The 19,352-nt window shown below is 51.4% G+C and overlaps 8 protein-coding genes across 8 annotated transcripts; 4 read left to right on the plus strand and 4 right to left on the minus strand.

The window, feature by feature from the left end:
• Nucleotides 1-3,565: 3,565 nt before the first annotated feature.
• On the plus strand, nucleotides 3,566-5,162 carry SCP_1002120 (hypothetical protein; the record flags this gene model as incomplete). The annotated part of the gene is made up of 2 exons (XM_027762079.1): nucleotides 3,566-5,098; nucleotides 5,151-5,162. The coding sequence occupies 2 exons, from the start codon at nucleotides 3,566-3,568 to the stop codon at nucleotides 5,160-5,162; spliced, it is 1,545 nt and encodes a 514-aa protein (XP_027617880.1).
• A 592-nt stretch (nucleotides 5,163-5,754) lies between these two features.
• Nucleotides 5,755-6,648, plus strand: SCP_1002130 (Phosphotransferase family protein; the record flags this gene model as incomplete). The annotated part of the gene is made up of 2 exons (XM_027762080.1): nucleotides 5,755-5,783; nucleotides 5,853-6,648. The coding sequence occupies 2 exons, from the start codon at nucleotides 5,755-5,757 to the stop codon at nucleotides 6,646-6,648; spliced, it is 825 nt and encodes a 274-aa protein (XP_027617881.1).
• Nucleotides 6,649-7,370: 722 nt separating this feature from the next.
• On the minus strand, nucleotides 7,371-8,235 carry SCP_1002140 (hypothetical protein; the record flags this gene model as incomplete). Its single annotated transcript, XM_027762081.1, has 3 exons — nucleotides 7,371-7,664; nucleotides 7,738-7,847; nucleotides 7,914-8,235. The coding sequence occupies 3 exons, from the start codon at nucleotides 8,233-8,235 to the stop codon at nucleotides 7,371-7,373; spliced, it is 726 nt and encodes a 241-aa protein (XP_027617882.1).
• A 356-nt stretch (nucleotides 8,236-8,591) lies between these two features.
• Nucleotides 8,592-10,174, plus strand: SCP_1002150 (hypothetical protein; the record flags this gene model as incomplete). Its single annotated transcript, XM_027762082.1, has 2 exons — nucleotides 8,592-10,112; nucleotides 10,163-10,174. 2 exons carry the CDS (start codon nucleotides 8,592-8,594, stop codon nucleotides 10,172-10,174), a joined length of 1,533 nt encoding a protein of 510 aa, XP_027617883.1.
• Nucleotides 10,175-10,769: 595 nt separating this feature from the next.
• Nucleotides 10,770-11,864, minus strand: SCP_1002160 (hypothetical protein; the record flags this gene model as incomplete). The annotated part of the gene is made up of 5 exons (XM_027762083.1): nucleotides 10,770-10,906; nucleotides 10,960-11,300; nucleotides 11,371-11,556; nucleotides 11,613-11,793; nucleotides 11,849-11,864. The coding sequence occupies 5 exons, from the start codon at nucleotides 11,862-11,864 to the stop codon at nucleotides 10,770-10,772; spliced, it is 861 nt and encodes a 286-aa protein (XP_027617884.1).
• A 751-nt stretch (nucleotides 11,865-12,615) lies between these two features.
• Nucleotides 12,616-14,855, minus strand: SCP_1002170 (hypothetical protein; the record flags this gene model as incomplete). The annotated part of the gene is made up of 2 exons (XM_027762084.1): nucleotides 12,616-14,172; nucleotides 14,226-14,855. 2 exons carry the CDS (start codon nucleotides 14,853-14,855, stop codon nucleotides 12,616-12,618), a joined length of 2,187 nt encoding a protein of 728 aa, XP_027617885.1.
• Nucleotides 14,856-15,833: 978 nt separating this feature from the next.
• SCP_1002180 (hypothetical protein) lies at nucleotides 15,834-16,480 on the minus strand (the record flags this gene model as incomplete). Its single annotated transcript, XM_027762085.1, has 3 exons — nucleotides 15,834-16,233; nucleotides 16,285-16,296; nucleotides 16,353-16,480. The coding sequence occupies 3 exons, from the start codon at nucleotides 16,478-16,480 to the stop codon at nucleotides 15,834-15,836; spliced, it is 540 nt and encodes a 179-aa protein (XP_027617886.1).
• A 201-nt stretch (nucleotides 16,481-16,681) lies between these two features.
• SCP_1002190 (AP-1 complex subunit beta-1) lies at nucleotides 16,682-19,308 on the plus strand (the record flags this gene model as incomplete). The annotated part of the gene is made up of 9 exons (XM_027762086.1): nucleotides 16,682-16,811; nucleotides 16,872-17,260; nucleotides 17,311-17,580; nucleotides 17,628-17,920; nucleotides 17,972-18,137; nucleotides 18,192-18,383; nucleotides 18,437-18,613; nucleotides 18,674-18,858; nucleotides 18,924-19,308. The coding sequence occupies 9 exons, from the start codon at nucleotides 16,682-16,684 to the stop codon at nucleotides 19,306-19,308; spliced, it is 2,187 nt and encodes a 728-aa protein (XP_027617887.1).
• Between the last annotated feature and the right edge of the window lie 44 nt (nucleotides 19,309-19,352).

Below are 19,352 nucleotides of genomic sequence, written 5' to 3' on the forward strand. Positions count from 1 at the left end.
AGAAATTTTCGGGTAGGTCATCGCATTGTCATCGCGATGACGACTCTTCAAGGTCGTCGTTCATCTCAGCGAGCTCGTCGGACACCGCGACAACCGTTCAGGCGGTGGTCCATCTCGTTCCTGGGCCCTGGATTCATGCAATCAGCTGCTTCCGAGCTCGAGTCGCAGCCTGACCTCTTTTATATGGGCTCCGCCGTAGAGCTAGGTCACTAGACGCTCTGTGAAGGTCAGTTGATTTCGCGGTCTCGAGCGTCAGATACGGATATCCTGAGGCACGAAGGTTGAAGCATAGTATCTACAACTGCCTTGCTTGACTAGCCACGAGGGGTAATGTCATAATGTCTTGTCCCTGCAGGGCGCCGCCAAAGTAAATACTGCCAGTAATATTTGGCAGCTTTGTCCATGTATGCCTTATTAATATTCCTTCTTCGAACCTACTCGTCTCTTGGCTCTCAGATTTCACGTGGTCAAATTGCCATCTACGGTTGCCGAGGGAGGACAGGTCTATTCCCCAAGTTCTCGGCACAAATCCGTGGCTGCGGATCAATTGTTTGATGGGAAAAACAGATATTTAATTGACTACCGAGGCTCGTGGCCGGTTAGGCGCCTGCCAAGCCGGCTATTTCCCACGTCTACTCACCGTTCCGCCGGGGCCACAATGAGGACCCCTGAATATACCCTAAGACGTCGTATCCAAAATCATCGATTTTCCAATTTTTTGTCCGGACCTTTTTCAGCAGGTTTTGGGAGTTTTTTGTCCGGATGCGGAGACAATGGCGACTTTTCCGAAAAATTGTCCGGACAACGGAGACGGCATTACAAGTCCCAAATTTTTGTCCGGATGGTGAAAACGGCCTATAAAACCTCAAATTTTTGTCCGGATGGCACAAATGGCCTATAAGAACTGATTGTTTTGTCCGGATAGCACAGAGGAAACAGGTGATAGCATCCGTTGGCACAGTAGTGGTAGAATGCATGTACTGTAGATTACTACTAGGGTACTTCTACTTCTATTCACTCTGTTTCCTCTGATATAGAAAAGGAATCTTGTGCCCAACAATCACAGTGAGAAGCTGAGAAGTTCAATGATTGGATGCTGATGCAAAACTGAACATTGCCACTTAAGGTGAACCTAGGCCAGTAGTGGAAAGATTAAACATATCCCCGATGTGCATTTCTTGGGACTCAAACACAGCTCGCACAAACCAGCAGATCTCCGGTACACACTCCAGCCAACCGCTACGACATACGACTATAGGCCCGAAAAATGTCCGGACGGTCAGATGGCCTCCGAGGGACCTCGAATTTTATGTCCGGATGAACCGCACGGCGGTCGACCGTTTTTGTCCTGTTTTTGTCCGGATGGGATACGGCGTCCAGCTGAAAACCTCCAAATTTTTGTCCGGATGCGGAAACGACGTCCTAGGGTATATTCAGGGGTCCTCCACAATGTCGCGCACGCGCGCGCTCATCGTCTTGCACGATGAGCAGGTAGAATCAAAAATTTCTGTCTAATTTTGGCTTTCTGCACAATAGAGAATGTGTCAATGATTCAAGCCATTTACACAGTCAACTGATGTGTGATTAATTTTTGCTTATCACAATGCTGCAGAGTTGGACTGAGACTGAATATAAAGAATGAGGCTTGTCTAGTACAAGTCCTAAGCCCACTGGAAGGCGGAGATCATATAGTAAACATAGATAGGCATCCCGACCATTAACTGTACAGAAAGAGAAACCAGATACACAAAATCCTGGACTCAGCAGAGAAGTACAACACACTGACTGAGTCCCTTATGGCATCATGGTTTGCAGTAGATCACTTCATAGCTGTCTTCACTACTAGTATGTTCTCATCATTCACTGGGTCCTCTTCTATGTTAAAAAGTCGGGTGTAAGTGAGGTACAACCAGTACTCCCTCCTGAACAACAGTTTTGGCATAACTCAACTTCACACTTAATAAAGATGCATGGAGTAAGAACCAGCAAGCCAAGACTACCGACAAAGAAGCAGCAATGACGCCAGAACATCGTGAAAGACAATGAGCAGGAGTGCGCGACATGGCGGCGCCGCGGCGGAACGGTGGGTAGACGTGGGAAATAGCCGGCTTCATCAGCAAAAGTCAACTTTTGGTTACCTCCATTTAGCTTCGTTATCTCCTTAATTAAGGAGGTCTCCGTTCTTATTTGGGCAATTAAAGCCAATCAGGGTGAATAATGGACGAATAAGAGAAGAGATCTCCTTATTTTTCCTTAATCAAGGGAATAACACCGGTAAGCAAAAGTTGACTTTTGCTGATGTTGGCAGGCGCCTAACCGGCCACGAGCCTCGGCAGTCAATTAAATATCTGTTTTTCCCATCAAACAATTGATCCGCAGCCACGGATTTGTGCCGAGAACTTGGGGAATAGACCTGTCCTCCCTCGGCAACCGTACATCTCGCTATCTCGCTTTCAACCTCAGGCTCCCAGACGGCTCTACTTAAAGACAGGCTATGGGCTGAACCGGGCCTCGTTTACCGTTCCCAGGATAAATCATGATTCTATCGACGTGGTGCCAAAACTAGGACGCGGAATATGTTCACCCGAGTCTTGTACATCGTGGTTGGGTCGGGCAGGCTTCATGAGCGGACGGTTGAGCAGTACAGCACACTGCATTTACTCATCATATAATAGGTAACGCAGATACAGCTACGGCTGTTGCTTCGAGGCGAAAGGGGAAGATTTGTGCCCACACTTCGGTAGTCGCCCAGTCGCTTGGCACCCGAGGTTTAAGCCATGTCGGTAACTCCCTCCGAGTCTGCTCACGCGCACATCTATTCTCAGAAATCCAGTTCACGCCTGTAGGCTCCATGTATCTAATTTTCCAAGGCTGAGGAGACCTCTCCGGTCTTGCACGGCCAATTGTGCTCCCAGCTGCTAAGACAGTTCGAAATGCACACGAAGTATTACTGGTCGCTCACGTGTTCGGTTCACAGAAATTTCCCCCTGTGCACTAAGTAGTCCAGATTCCTTTGCGCCGTTGCGCCGTTGCGTCTTCCAGCCCGATGTGATCCAGAAGCACGGGACCGGGTCCTACTACAGCCCCAGTAGTTTCTATTGGCTTCTACAGGCTTCCCCCCGGTGAGCAGCAAATTCGACTTTTCAGCTCAGTCCGCTAAGTATCTTTCATCCTTAGGTGTTCCTCGGTCTGAGAGCCACTCACTAAACTGATCAATATCCAATCGTTCGTCCAGAGTGTTCATGCTCATTATGAGAGTCTGCAAATTGTGATTGAGCTAAATAGTGGCACATACAAAGGTGCTTGGGCTAGCTTTTCGAGCTACACACTCAACACAGCATTTGCGTTCGTCTAACTCGGTTTCTTCCCTGTCTTGTCTGATTTCTAATCTCCGTCAGTTGCATAAAACATATGTCACATGATCATCTAAAACATATGTTGGGATATAGGAGCGAGAACGGGATGGTTTTAGGAGCCTGGGATAGGTACTAGTGAATGACCTCCCACGGCTAGCTTTATCGATCTTCTGTGCATGCTCATCCTTCACCTTGACGCTGACACTGACATGCACATGATGTCCCAGGATTCAAGATCAACCACTGCGCCCGCGCCGTTCAACAAATCCACAGCGAGCATCATTCTTCGTACTTGCGAAAACGTCGAGTTCCGTGCCCATAAGGAGGTGCTGTCCCTTGCATCGCCCGTCTTCGAGGACATGTTCGCTGTTCCACAGCCAAGTGTCATGGCGCCTGAGGATGTACATGCAGAAACTGGACTTCCTGTAATATCCGTCACCGAGACAAGCCAGACTTTGGACACCTTGTTGCGTCTGTGCTACCCAATGGACGATCCGGTCCTGGAAAATGTGGATGATGCATGTGAGGCATTGGAAGCCGCGAGGAAGTATCAGATGGATGCCATTGGGACCAAGCTCAAGATGGCTTTCGCGGGCTTCGTTTCAAAGTCCCCAATTCGCGTGTATGCTATCGCATGCACTTTTAAGCTCGAATCTGAAGCTTGGGCGGCAGCGGACGCGAGCATGAAGATGCGGACATTTGATTATGAGCCTGCACTTGACAAGATATCTGCGGGAGCATTCTATCGTCTCCTGCAATACCGCCGGAATTCGACTTCCTCGAGAACGCGAAGCATTACTTCCTTCATCTTTTGCCCAAGGACGAGAGAACAGCCCTCTCCTGACCCATCGCAAATTCCGCTTCAATCCCATTCGTTTCCGGTCTTCGTAGGCTGGGCCAAGCGAACCGCTCCTCGTATTCCTTCGCCTCCAAGTCAGACCATCGAGACAAGGCGAGAGTGTTCAATTGATGGGTATTTCCCACTATCCTTCGCCGCTGAATCCACTTCCACTTGTCACATCGCGGCGGACATTATTCTGCAGTCGTCTGACAATAAATATTTCTATGTCCACCATTGTATCCTGGCAATGGCATCACCAATTTTTCTGCAGATGTTACAAGACCTCGAGGCTAACGAAAACCGTTCTTCCGATTCGCAGGAGAACTGTCGTCAATACGCAGTACCTGAAGATTCGGCCACACTATTGCAACTTTTACATTTCTGCTATCCGTCGGGCATCGAATACTTCCTCGCCGATAACCTGATAGCAGTACACGCTGTTCTCGATGCGGCGAGGAAGTATAAGATGGGCCGTGCAGAGAGATTTGCAAAACAGAAATGGTTACGACTCAGCACAGACGAACCTTTACGAGCATACTTCACGGCGATGGGGAATGGCTGGGAGACGGAAGCAAGAGAAGCAGCATGCCATCTATTTTTCCAGCAGGACGACCAGTACGTTTCGGAAATGGAGACTGTCTCCGCGGGGGTGTATCACCGGCTACTCGTCTTCCGAAAACGCTGCATGGAAGCCCGAATCCTGGGCCTGGGTAAAAGCAGAGGTCCTGACGACCGGGATCATTGGAGCGGCGTGAACTACGGCAGTAATTCAAGTGCTCGCGACAATTTATACAATGACTATCTACTCGCCTTGGACAACCAAAACGATCTGCTTACCCATAAATCGGAGGAGCCTCAATGGAAGACTAAGGGACAAAAAATCATCGAAACGTTTTTGCAAGTGAGTTCTGATAGTATTTGCCCTGTGGAACGCCAACTGATAGTCCGTTCAGGTTGAGTTCTAATGAAGTCAGAGCCGCTCGTCAGCTTGACGGTAGGAATCTGGAGAGCTGGAAAGCGAATGGCAATTCAGTAAATCTATGTCCGTAGCTGTCCGGCAAGACCTGAGGTAGTCGGTCCAACGAGATGGAGAAGGGGTTTTATCATGATGGTAGATAAAATGTGAAGGAGTAATAGAAGCTCACCGATTCAAGACGAGACGCATACACTCCTTGGCACCACAAGTTGTCGACGATGGACAGGGTTGAGGATTGTCAATCCAATCGGTGTTGTTTCCTGGAAATGAGTACGGATCCCTAGATCTAGATGTCATTGTGACAGGAAACGAGATCGTAATAGGTAGGTAGCATTGGAATTGCGTAACGACCAGCGACACTTTTCCCTTTTGTAACGCCTATGACAAAAATTTGTAAGGCATTACATGGGTGATTGCGATTGCGCAGGGTGTGTCTGGCAGCTTCTGGCTCACAACGATATGAAAATATTAAATTTCGCGGGAGACGGATCCAAACTCTGCGTGACAGTTGTGACATGTCGCGGTAGCCGTGACACCGAGCTCATCTTCGAATCTACCTGTATTTCTCGCTTTATCACTCTATGGGTTCAGAAACCACTACATGCACGACGTTAGTAGTAACCAGTGTATTGTTTGACCTCTTGGACTGTGACTGATTTCCCCTTGCATTAATGAATAGTGCACCAGCAGATCATGGCTCAGAATACGTCGAGGAGCCTACCGTCGAGACGCTATCTCATCAAGGGGGCGCCACTGTCCAACTGTATAATGGGCAGCTCATCTACAAGTTTGGACATCGCGTTAAGGAGAACGAATTCCATGCGATGAAGCTCGTCTCAGAGCACACTTCTATACCCGTTCCACGAGTCACAGACTGGGCGCAATTTAACAAGACGGGCTTTCTCGTTATGTCCTTCATCCCGGGAAAGCCACTCTCCGAATCCTGGGATTCCATGCCTTCACAATCCAGACATTCCATCGTCTCCCAGCTCAAAGGGCACCTTACACAACTCCGCCAAATACCCAAACCCGCAGAATGCAACGGCGCCTTCGTGTGCGGTGCTATGGGCGGACCAGTATCGACCGAAGTGCCCATACCAGGTCGCCAATTCACTGGTCCGTTTGCGGACGATCTTACTTTCCGTAAGGCAATAGGAGATGCGTATTTTGCCACAGCCGGTCGCCGCTATACCCCTGCTGAGGTGACCGCGTTTCTGCCGTCATCCTCCAAGTCGGTCTTGACACACTGCGACTTCGTCCCACGAAACATTCTTGTCGACGGAGAGAAGGTGACGGGTATCATTGATTGGGAGTTTTCGGGATGGTATCCTGACTATTGGGAATTCTCGTTGACAATGAACCGTAGTGAAATCGAGGATTTGAACGATTTTGGAGCATGGGTACCCCCTTTGTTCACTAATTCTTTTATAGAGATGCACGAAACATTAAACCGTGTTCGTCATGTACTTTTTTGAACAGGGCTTGTCCATCGACGTTATCTTAAATACAAGAAGAGCGTAAAGAAAGACTGGAGTGCGTATAAGTCAGTGCTATGTTCCTTATTTGAGCTCGCATTCTGAAGGTTCTAAGCCCGCATGACAGCAATGACTGCCGGTAAATGCACTAAAAGAGTTATTTACCAATCCCTCTGGACAGTTGCTTACCTCAATATGGCTATCATCCAATAGTGGAAGCTCAGGTCTCAGGACAAGCGTGCTTTTGGTTGAGTTCAAATCTGGTGGGGGTATTGGTCCTACCTTAAGTTTCGGTGAGTCGTGCACATCAGTACGCGCATTGAATTGTCCGCCCACGAGATACACTAGGGACGACCATATCAACTCGACCACTACGACAACGTGCTTCGTTGCCTGTAGCGCCGCAGATGCTGAACCCGCGCAACTGCCATCGCACCTTCCACTGTACTGGTAGGAGGCCAGACGTCAGCGTCCAAGCGTACCACCATGCACGGAATGCCGCGCAAGTTGCGACGTGACGCTAGCTACTACATCGGCTCAGGAGCGGTACGGCGTCTGGCTGGTAGGATGGTTGAGGTATAACGCGATGTGATTCTCTGGATGTCAACAGCCAACGGACGCTGTCGTTCAGCTCACTACTACTAGTACTACACTAGCTCCAATGATCACGAGGACTGGTTCTTTCTATTACAGAACTGATGCCGACAATAGTCCGCATATATCTACCTCCAAAATCCACCCTTTTTATTGCTTAGCAACTGGGCACTCCCTTCCTGCACAAGACCCTTCGCTTCCAGTTTTTCTACTACCCAGCGCGTCCAATCCTGACAATTCGGAAGGTCCGGGGCAAATCTCGGCGCAGATGGTGGGTCCGTCTCATCTGCCATCTTCACAACCTCAGCCACCTTATCCGGAGCAATTCTCCCTAGGACTCGGGAGTATCGGTATGATGCGGAAATGAAAATGTTGGTCTCCGCGTCTAGGCGTGTCATGCCGGGGAACGTATCACCTTTCACCTAACGGATTGCATACCAACCTCAGCGTTCAGCACGTTGTAAGGTGACCTACTACGTAGCAGGAATGGGATACCTGGATAATTCTGCCCGATTCATTTTCTGGTCCGACGTAAAGCAACCAATGGTCAGGGGCTCCGGTAAACTGCTCTTTTACAACTATGCAAATGTCGTACGCTGGGGGTTCTGTGGAAGAATACAAACACATAACAGTTTCAAGAAAGTTACACAGGTAAGAACACTTCAGCTAACCATTACTAGAAAGAACAGCTGTGTCCATCAGGACGCACTTCCCATCTGCTTGGATCTTCCATAACTGGCCCTGAGCGTCCTCACCAACCTTGGAAAGGCCTAACCTTCTGATATTCTTCAGCTGAGACTGATCCATTTTGGACCACTCTGTGCGAGACTGTGGCGGAAACGTGTAATGAATGCAACAGCGCCGGTTCGGAGGTATCGCTGATGGTTCCTCCGCGCCGGGCCCTTCCCGGCGCGGACTGTCCGCATCGGCGCGGGGGGGGAACTTTCCAAAATTCCTGGTAGTCCTCTGCACCTTTGGGAGAGGGGAACGCATGTCAAGGTACCTTCTTAATTATTCCGTCCTCCCCACTCAGAAAGGGATTATTTTGTCTGCTTACACGGAGGCAAAATCCTTCTGAACTCGCTCGTGTCACGCAAATCACTTGAAGTCGGATTTCATGGCAAGGACCAAAGTTCCTCTCCGTGTACACTGTTACCGCGTTACCGGCCACGATCTAGGATACTGCCCTGGCAGATTCGTCCCCGATTCCTCGACGGAGCGCCCGAAAACTTTTGTCGTGGTGACGCGCCTATGTACCCGGAAGACGTAAACAACTTCGCGCTGCCGAATGCCATCGGCTCAAGGTCTGCTGCTTACTACTCCCTCCTCGACATATTGTCCAGCATACTATGGCCCAGCCGACCACTGCGGCGGCGCCGTTCGACAAGCCCTCAGCCAGCATCATTCTTCGTACTTCCGACAATGTCGATTTCCATGCCCACAAGGAGGTACTGTCCCTTGCATCGTCCGTCTTCGAAGACATGTTCGCTGTGCCACAGCCAAGTGTCGTAGCACCTGAGGACGTACATGCGGAAACTGGACTTCCTGTAATATCCGTCACCGAGACAAGCCAGACTTTGGACACTTTGTTGCGTCTGTGCTACCCGATGGATGATCCGGTCCTGGATAATGTGGATGATGCATGGGAGGTATTGGAAGCTGCGAGGAAGTACCAGATGGATGATGCCATTGGGACCAAACTCAAGACGGCTCTGGTGGTCTTTGTTTCCAAATCCCCAATTCGCGTGTATGCTATCGCATGCATTTTTCACCTGGAATCTGAAGCTAGGGCGGCAGCGGACGCGAGTCTGAACATGCGGACATTCGATTATGATCCTGCGCTCGACAAGATATCTGCGGGAGCATTCCATCGTCTCCTTGAATACCGTCGGATCTCGACCAAGCAGAAAATTATTTCGTTCACCTTCTGCCAGCCTGAGCGACCCACGCTGGAGACGCGGTCACCTTCCGTCTCTTCGAGTCTTTCATCGTGGCGGGGCCGAACTCCATTCCAAGTCGAACCTTTACGTCCAGTCTCTGGGGTTCGGCTAGTGCGAGAGCAAATGCAAAAACATGCAGTGAATTCGCAGCTGACTGCCGGTGATAATTTCCCAGCTCCCCTTCCCGAGCAGTTTACCCATGACTACTCTACGACGGCCAACACTATCCTGCAATCCTCAGATGGGAGGGAGTTTTATGTGCATGACTATATCCTGACGCTGGCCTCACCGACCTTTCGCTGCATGCTCTCCCAAAACGAAGACGTGAAACCTTCCGAGGAAGGGAGAGCTTGTCGCCGTCTCGTCCTTCCTGAGACGTCTGTCACATTACTCCAACTCCTACATTCGTGCTATCAAACTGGCTTCGTATCGCGCATCAACAATTTTATGACAGTTCGCGATCTCTTAATTGCAGCGAGGAAGTACGAGGTTAATGATGCGGTGAGGTATGCAACGCAGAAATGGACCCAACTCACTGTAGCAGCTCCCTTGCGGGCATACTTTATAGCCATAGAGCATGGCTGGAAGGTGGAAGGAAGACAGGCAGCTCTTCACCTCGTTTTCCAGAGAAGGGATTATTTTATACCGGAGATGGAGACCGCAACAGCGGGGGTGTACCATCGCGTGCTCTGCTTCCGGCAGCGCGCCCTGGAGTCCCTCCGAGCGGGATATTACTATCACTGGAGCGATGCACAGTACGACACCTCTACAGGACTGGATGATAATGCCTATGAGGATTACATGCTTGCCTTGGACAACCAGAAAACACCACTTCTTGTTTCTTTTTGCGGATCGGAGCATCTCGGAGAAAGTTCTCCGTGTAGGGCTGCTGTACGGAGAGGCCGACAGATTATAACGGCTCTCGAAAAGGTGACTGATGCTCATCAGCAAGCCAAACACGCTTCTAACGTGTGTTTCAGGTCAACTTCTAGCAACCTCAAGGGTTTTTATGACCCACAGAATGAGAAAAGAATCTGCGTACAGGCGACCTGTCAGTAATTTCATTTCTCAGATGGTACCGAAAGCAGTGGGCTTTCAAGTTGTGGTGTGGTTTATGGTGCACTCTCTGGTGACTCAACGACAATCAAAGAGCAGTCTTCATGGCGTGAAACCAGACTCGTCTGCGATCCTTGGCAATGATATTAGAAGCAAGGTCAATTTGTTCTCTGCCGAATACCCTTTACCACTTGAGTGGTTGTTCGGATACGGCGACTTCAGGATGGTCACGTCCTGAATGGACACCAAACCGACGCTGTTCCTTGCCACGATGAAATTCCAATGAAAAATGCTGGGCTGCTTACTGTACATTGCAGAAAGACTATGGGCTACAACAAGGTCGGCAAAGTCGATATCACAACGACAAACAGTTTGTGAGGATGCCGCAACGGTCCTGCCGGCGCCAGTATCTAAGAGAGCGACGTTCCTCAATTCAATTGAGCGGGCATTAAGTGGCCCTTAGCTAATGGCGTACACGCCTCTGCGCCATGCGCGGATATTGCAAGGTGAATGAGAAACCATGGCTCCACATTAAACGGCCGTCACATCTGATTCGGTCATGGGCCTGGGCGAACGGATGGGAAATCCGCGCCCGGCCGTGGTGGGCGTCGCTGTCGGTCGAGGTGCGTATGTTGGGAGAGCCTCTACCGGACGCGTAACGGTCTCGCCTAAACGACGACGTATCAGACACCGCGGTAACATAAAAAAAGGAGAGATCCACCTCTGGCTAGTGCGGCTTTTTCACCTTGACGTCCGAACCCCATCCCGTTTCGTGCGCTCGACGAGCTTGTTGAGCGCACTGCGTCCGCTCCGTCCTTCTCCTTGTCGGCCCAGTCGCTTGAGGTGCCGGGCATGTCGCGAACGAAAGGCGGGGCTCCTTGGAGGTCCTGCGTACCGTTGTCGTTGTTGCGCCCCCGCCAGGCACGGATGGAACGGCGAGCCTTGGCAGACTCGCGGAAGAGGAGCCCGAGCAACATGTTGACGCAGGCAAGCGCAAACAGGAAAAATGCGCTGACGAGCGAGAACTCGTCCACGTGATGTGACAGGACCGATGCGCCAAGACTGTGATTGAGAGCGGATGGAGCACATCAGTCAGAACATTGGTGATTGCATCATAAGGTGGAACACGCACAGGCCCTGTATGATCCCGAGTGCCCCCAACCCAAACTCGTCACCGAGGATAGGGAAGAAGCGCGAGAAGAAAGCGGCGGGCCAGCGGACCTCGGAGAGAATGAGGACGATCACCTGGAAGATGATAAGCAGGCGATTGAGCACCGCCCAGAACGCTCCCGCAGCCTGGTTCGGCACTGTGCTCCCACTGAGATTGAGGTGTTAGTAAAGATAAGGAAGAGAGGGCGAATGAGGGTGACGTACGGGACATATTCGGGATTGACCTCGCATGCAGGCTGTGTGCTGTTGCCTGTAGGTTTTCCCTCAGCAATAAAGGCATTCACAGCTTTGATGTCCTGCACTAAGGTAGCAATGCTACTGGAGAAAAGCAAGACAAGAGCCACGATGCTGAGAGCGCGAACAACATTCAGGCCAATGAAAATGTCTATCGCATGATCGTCATGATTCACTGCCGCGAAACGATATAAAATCGAACTCACATCGTGCATTTGCCATGGTTCACAAATATTAAGGAGCGAGTTGCAATGACTAGAGAGCGTTATACGAGTAGCTACGTCGGTGCCAGCACCAAAAGAGCAAGAGAGCCTGAGTCTTGCGTGGAGAAGAAATGCAGACTCGCTGACGGGATAGAATTTGGAGGAGGCGACGTGATGGACCAAATTTGTATGTCGTTATGAACAGTGCATTTTGTTGATCTGTGTCCCAGTCGGTATCGCATTGTAGACCGTTTCTGATTCGGGAACAAGAAACAAAAGATGTGAAACAATGGTTGCTACTTACAAGCCATTTCGATGACAAATACGGACAAACAAATCATTATTGTTCTCCGCGGCGCCCGAGTTCTGCAATTCATCCACACCCGCAAGGTATTTATCCTCGCAAAGTCCCATAGTTGTTCCCAAATGGATAACGATGAGGACATACGAATTTAAAGTCACCACGGCCTTCAACATAAGCGGAAGCAATATTAATGGTCCCGAAAGTCTTAACCCCCGGTCGCCATAAAAGGCAAGTGAGTAGGAACGATAATGAAGAGTCATCACCCGCAGACCGAAAGCTATACGCCTCTGCGCAATCTGTAAATCACGAAGAAGACAGCGGCTTTACGAAACATAGGCACTGGCAACCTAAGGAGCCATACACATGCAAGTATCGTTCATTCACCACCTTCAAACGCCGTATTACATCAGAATGATTGCCTCATGATCAGCATTATATCGTACAATAATATGCTCCGAAGAGTCCACTAGAACAGGTCGAAGATCTCCACCTCGCCCCACTTTTGCCTAGGTGCAGCAGGTTTCTCAATGCCAGAGAGTGTGTCGTCCGGTATTGGCACTTGCTCCGGATCCACTGCTGGCAGTTCCACCGGCACAATCGTTGGTGACGACTCCACCAAAGAACTTGGTGCCGTGAGGGATGGCGTTCGAGGACTGGACGCACTGTCCGTCTCGACACCAGAGTCGAGATGAGGCACGTCGGGAGAGTCGATGTCCGACGAAGAATATTGCAACTCCGCGTGCGCAGAACTCGACTCCTCCGCAGTATTTGTTTCCACCGCTATGTCAGAGGCAATCGTTGCGGCTGGAGTCGTAGAGGTCGTTGGTGTCTGAATGTCACTGATGTGGATGTCCAGCGGTGACAGAGACGCCGCATCCGCGATAGCTCGTACCTTCGTCTCGACTGACGCGAGAATTGGCGTCTCGAGAACGCCTTCGCTTGCGTTCGCTTCGGATTTCCGTGTGGTTGCCCGCGCCTCGACCTCCGGTTGAGATATGATGGACTCCGAGGCCTGAACATCCACTGGGGTGTAGAATGTCTCCGCCGGGTCATCAACCTGCATGTGGGTATCGACGGTCGGTTCACCAGCGTCGTTCCGCACTTGGCGCTCCAAGTCATCGTGCAGCTGCGGGGCTTCTGGCGGAGATACTTCTCCGAGAGCGGGCCCAACGACCGAAATTGTAATCCGCGGAGGCTCCTGGAGCGTCTGCAGAGTCTGCGGTTCCTCCTTCTCAATCGTCGTCGATTCTGCGTTGGTAGGGGTATGAATCTCAGGCATCGCATCGGCCTCTCGAGGCTGCAACTGCACCTGCGCCTTATCGTCCTCCGGAAGGTGACTGACAACCCTCCTGCCCTCCGTGCGGACCCACTCATCCCAAACTTCTCCAATCCAGCGCTCCACGCGTTCTGCTTCTTGCTCAACACTCCGTGCGAGATCTCTCCGACTCTCACGCACGCCGATGTCCCCGCCGCTCTCCACCGTGTCGAGTGACGCGAGGATACGGTTCAACTCCTCTTGATAGGAGTGAATTGCCCCGTTCGTCGACGTGTATGCGAGTCGCGGCCGACCGTCCTCCTCCGACACCTCCCTAGCATCCACCGAGGGCGACGGAATGACCGACTCGACTGGAACGGTGACGTGCGCGCCGGACGGGAGCAGAAAGTCGATGGTGGGCGGACCGGCGAAGCCGGCCTTGAGCGAGGCGAAGCGGGTGTGGAGCGAGGCGATCGCGCGCAGGGCGTGTGCGCGAGACGCGTGTGTGCGATAGGCGGCAAGGATCTTGCGCGCTGCAACAGTTTGTTCGGGGTTGAGGGATGGCTCGTGTTGTGGTTTCGGTGATGGAGATGTTGGCTTGGTCGTGGACGCATGCGGAGGTAGGGAAAATGACCGGCCGCTTGACGCTGGGTGAGGCTGCGGGTGTGCGGTCGTTGGCTTACGGGGTTCTTGAGAGCGCATAGGTCGCCGACGTTGCGGCGGCGACGCTGTGTGTATACGGGTGGGTGCCCTACCTGGCCGTGGACTCTGCGGGCTTATTAGCAATGAAACCAATAATTTAAGCACAGCAAAGAACATACCATGTCTTCATCTCGACCAAAACCTGCAGGGCTAAGACCCAGTGCACGAAGGAGAGGGTCGAGTTCATCTTCGTTCGGCTGACGGCGGCGCTGCCAGTCTTGCTCCTCTCGATGGCTATCTTCTTCCTCCAATATATGCCGGAGCCGCTCCTCCTCCATCAACCTCTGGCGACGCTCCTCTTCTGCAGCCCTCCGGCGACGCTCCTCCTCAATAATTCTCTCGCGGCACTCCTCCTCGTGTCTCATGCGGCGCTCTTCCTCCAAGCGGGTACGCTCACGCTCCAACATCTCTCGCCTGCGCTGCTCCTCCATCATTGCGCGCTGCTGCCGAGAGGGTACGGTGGGTCCGAACCCATACATACCGTCGTCAAAGTCGTCCTCGCCATCGTGAGGAAGGTACGAACTGTACGGTGAGTGGGCCTGGCGGGCGAGATGGGCGCGGGCGGCACGCTGACGGGCCTCCTCCTGTGCGCGGCGGGCGGCAAGGTACTGCTGGCGAGCGGCCTGCTCGTCGGCGAGTGCACGGAAATATGCGGAGTCGGACGAATCAGGGGTTGGGGAGGGGTCCGACGATTGATACTGGTAAGGGTGGGCGCGATTAAATGATGCGTAGGGGAAACAGCTGTACATATGGTTGTGAGAGGGTTGTACAACCAGATATGATGTGAAAGGGTGTACTACGGTTAGTGGGAAACCCGGTCAGGAAACATGGTATATAACGGACCTGCGCGCAACGTTCGAGTGAGTTCGAGGATCCTACGTACCGGGGAAGCAGGTCGAGACGCGTCGGCACAGTGCTTCCAGCCTGAGGCCGACCTTGCGTCATCGTATTAGTGGAAGGGCCGCAGAACGTTCGAGTACATACCGGATCATATTGCAACCCGATCCCGCTCCTAGCGGTGCATCCCCTGAAATGGTCATGTAAGTTCGTTGTTGCAACCGCGAGCTCACCGTTCAACTCTGCTAAGAACACGGCGGATGTCGAATATCATTTTATGGAAGATACTTACTTGTGTGACTTCTCTTGAGACATCAAAGAGTTCCTTTGTTTTTGAGAAGTTGTACATTCTCAGATATGTTCTTTGTCCAAAAATTATGCTGTCGCTGACTCGGAGACTGCAAATTTTGTACTAGGAATATGCAGAAATTGTCAGCATCAAGATAGGATGGAAAGATTACAACCGTACGGTAAGGTTCAAGAGCGAATTCTTCATTCGTAGCGATGGCTATTCTCTGATTATGATTCGCGTTTTCAGTATCAATTTCAGGAGCCGAATCCAAACTCAAGGAGGCGTTTTGAAAATACTCAAGGGCTAAGTACCATCGATAGTGAAAGAAACGAGGCTGCCCAAATGCCAGTGTCTCTCACTTAAGCTTCTGAGTATGTAATTCACGGCTAGAACGTTGAGTGCCAATTTCACCAGAAGCTCCAATTTGAAGTAACCTTTGACTTAGTGATTCCAGTCCGGCAGACATTTCGGACTATGTATAATTCGGTAGGTGAATTGGTCGGTAATGAGGACGGTAGTAGTGGGGGAAACACACTGAAGAATTGTATAACAAACTTGGAAAACACTTAGTTGAAGATGCCAGGGCTATGAAGCACACTCATGTCTGATGTACCTGCTCCGCCCGCCTCTTCAGGCCCTGAGCACAGGCATCAAAGCCCTGCTGCAATCCCCCGGCCAGGAACCACCGGAGAATCCAAGAGCCAATACCTCTGAACACCTCCCTGGATTCATATTTCGTCTTTCCTTCCTCCCCATCTACGGGGCTGAGGGTCTGCCATCGCACGGCTTCAATGAACCACCGCGGGTACGTACTCACCCAGCAGACACGATGGGCAGCATGGTCGACGTTTGTAATAAGTTCAAACGCATGGGAAGTAGGTTTATGGCTCCTGTCCGACGTTGGGGGTATGTGAACTTCCATCAAAAGGTGACGTCCTTCTTGGAGTATTTGACTGTCGAGAGGCTTCTTATGTTCGTCCACGATTGTTTGCGCGTGGCTAGAGTAGTTGTTCAGTACAGGTATATCCACGCGCATTTTTACCGCATACACCATATCGTTCCTAATGAGGTGTCAGTCAAGACACACAACGAGAGGGTTTCTTGAGAGGGAACGCACCATTCACCATATGAAGGGAAGTCTACCAGTACGTCCCACACCTTCTCAATCGGAGCGTCAATAATAGACGAAGCACCTAGAGTAATGATAGGAGAGAACGGTGGCGGTGGAAGATTTGTTTCGGACATTCTGTTAAGCGCCCTGGTGGCACAGATGCAGGTGTGAGTAGTCCAAATATGGCAAGGAAGTTTGAGTGTTGTTATTTGTGTTTTTCTCCTTTAGGAAATGCTATGCGTTGTATCTCGTAACGAATCTCTGTCTGGACAATTAACATCCGTGCACTCTCTGGGGCTTCGGACTATCTGCTTTCTCTGTGCATATAGTTTGCGATGTCCGGTTTTCGTGGACCCCCCAGGAAGGGAGAGAATTTCGAGCTCAGCGCCGACCTAAACAGCGAACACCGGGAAAAGCGCAAGGATGCAATCAAGAAGGTTATTGCGAACATGACCGTTCAGAAGGGTATGTCGATCAACCTCATCTATGTGCTGAATCCACTCATTTCTATAATGTTGGTTGCAGACGTCAGCGGTCTCTTTCCGGACGTCCTGAAGAACATGCAGACAGACGACCTCGAGCAGAAGAAGCTCGTCTACCTCTACCTCATGAATTATGCCAAGACGCAACCAGAACTTGTTATTCTTGCCGTGAACACCTTTGTGAAAGATACCGATGACCCCAACCCGCTCGTGCGCGCTCTCGCGATTCGGACCATGGGTTGCCTGCGCGCAGAGAAGATTATTGACTACCTGTGCGACCCGCTGCGGAAATGTCTGCACGATGACAACCCATACGTGCGCAAGACCGCTGCCTTGTGTGTTGCGAAGCTGTACGATCTCAAGCCCGAGTTAGTGATCGAGAATGGGTTCTTGGAGACGTTGCAGGACATGATCGGAGATAGTAATCCTATGGTACGTGGTTGTTCGGTGTAAGTTACTTCCAGCTGCCTCACCACCTTCAGGTTGTAGCGAATACCGTGGCGGCCTTAACTGACATCCATATCGCTGCTGTTGCTTCTGGCTCGACGAAAGAAACGTTCGTCATCACCTCTACCATCCTCAACAAGCTGCTTGTCGCGCTCAACGAATGTTCTGAGTGGGGGCGTGTAGCAATATTGAATGCTTTGGCTCGATTTGAGACGTCGGATGATCGGGAGAGCGAGCACATATGCGAGCGCGTCGTTCCTCAGTTTCAGCACGCCAATGCTAGTGTTGTCCTTGCCGCCATGAAGGCCAGTGCTCTGCTTGTAACCTCGGATCTTCACTCATTTTTGTGCAGGTCATCATGATTCATATGCGTGGTGTACACTCCGAGAGTCTCACCAAGCAGCTCGTCCGGAAAATGGCTCCACCTCTCGTCACACTTCTCTCGAACCCCCCAGAAGTGCAGTGGGTTGCGCTCCGGAACATCAACCTCCTCCTGCAAAAGCGCCCTGAGATCCTCTCGAACGAGATGCGCGTTTTCTTTTGCAAGTATAACGACCCGTTGTACGTGAAGGTCGAAAAGCTGGACATCATGGTCCGATTAGCTGGGGAGAGCAACGTAGATGCTCTACTAAGCGAGTTGAAGGAGTGAGTATATCCCAAACGCCCTGGCCCATTTTGTGTTCATTGGTCGCCCAGGTATGCTTCGGAAGTAGACGTCGACTTCGTACGACGAAGCATCAAGGCGATTGGTCAGACGGCCATCAAGATTGATGAAGCTGCTGAGCGCTGTGTCAATGTCTTACTGGATCTCATCAATACCCGTGTCAGTTATGTCGTCCAAGAAGCAGTTGTGGTTATGAAGGCGAGAATCCCGAAGACTTCTTCTACATCTGATCATCTGACTTTTCATGTTTAGGATATATTCCGAAAATACCCCTCCACCTACGAAGGTGTCATCCCGACACTATGCGCGAATCTGGAAGAACTGGACGAGCCGGAAGCAAAAGCCTCTCTCATCTGGATCATTGGGGAGTACGCCAACAAGATAGACAACGCGGATGAGCTCCTGGGAATCTTCGTAGACACGTTCACAGAAGAGTCGTATCCCGTTAGTTCGATACCTGCTTCTAACGGAAGTGATGTTGATTCCGTTCGTGCTAGGTGCAATTGCAAACATTAACAGCGGTCGTTAAGCTATTCCTTCAGAAACCGGACAGTTCGCAAGGCTTGGTACAACGGATCCTCAACACTGCAACGAAGGACTGCGACTCGCCAGACGTTCGGGATCGCGCGTATATCTATTGGCGCCTGCTATCAACAGATCCAGGCGCAGCCAAGGTATTATCTACTGTTTTGACTTTTGAGCACCTTGGAGTACTGATAATGATTTACGGCAAGGCTGTCGTGCTCTCACACAGACCACCAATCTCGCTGCCACGGACAACCGTGTCACCACAACTACTTGAAGAATTGCTGGGAGAAATCTCAAGCCTTGCCAGCGTGTACCACAAGCCTGCAGAAACATTCGTCGGCCGGGGCCGCATCGGCATTGATTCAGTGCAACGAAGGGGTACAGACTCAGAGTGCGTGTTCGATCAGCTTCGCATCAGGCTTCTGTAGCTCACCACGCTCTCATGGCTGTTATCAGATTGGCAGATGACCGGTCTGCAACGCAGAAGGCGCTGCAGACCGTGGCGGCAGGCCAGCAGGCGGAGAACCTGCTCGATTTCTCAGATGTAGATGGGGTGGATGGGCAGCAGCCATCCGGCCTCGCTGCAACGACAGTTCTCACCGAGACGCCCGCTGCGGCGAACCTACTCGCGGGAACATCGAGCAACCCGCTCGACGATCTCGTGTCGATATTCGGCAGCGTTGCGGGCGGTCCAGCAGCGCAGCTGCCAAGCGCGAATCCTCTGGGAGGATTCGCGTTTGGGGCACCTGCTTCGCCCATGCCACCCGCGATACCGTCAGTTGTCCAGACACCCCAGCCACAGCCGCAGGAGGCACAAAACGATCTATTGGGACTTTTCTAGAATGGTTATACAAGCGTAGGAGCACGTTCGTTTGTACGCTATGT

This window comes from Sparassis crispa, assembly GCF_003851025.1.
Source record: "Sparassis crispa DNA, contig_000009F, whole genome shotgun sequence".
Classification (NCBI taxonomy): Eukaryota; Fungi; Basidiomycota; class Agaricomycetes; order Polyporales; family Sparassidaceae; genus Sparassis; species Sparassis crispa.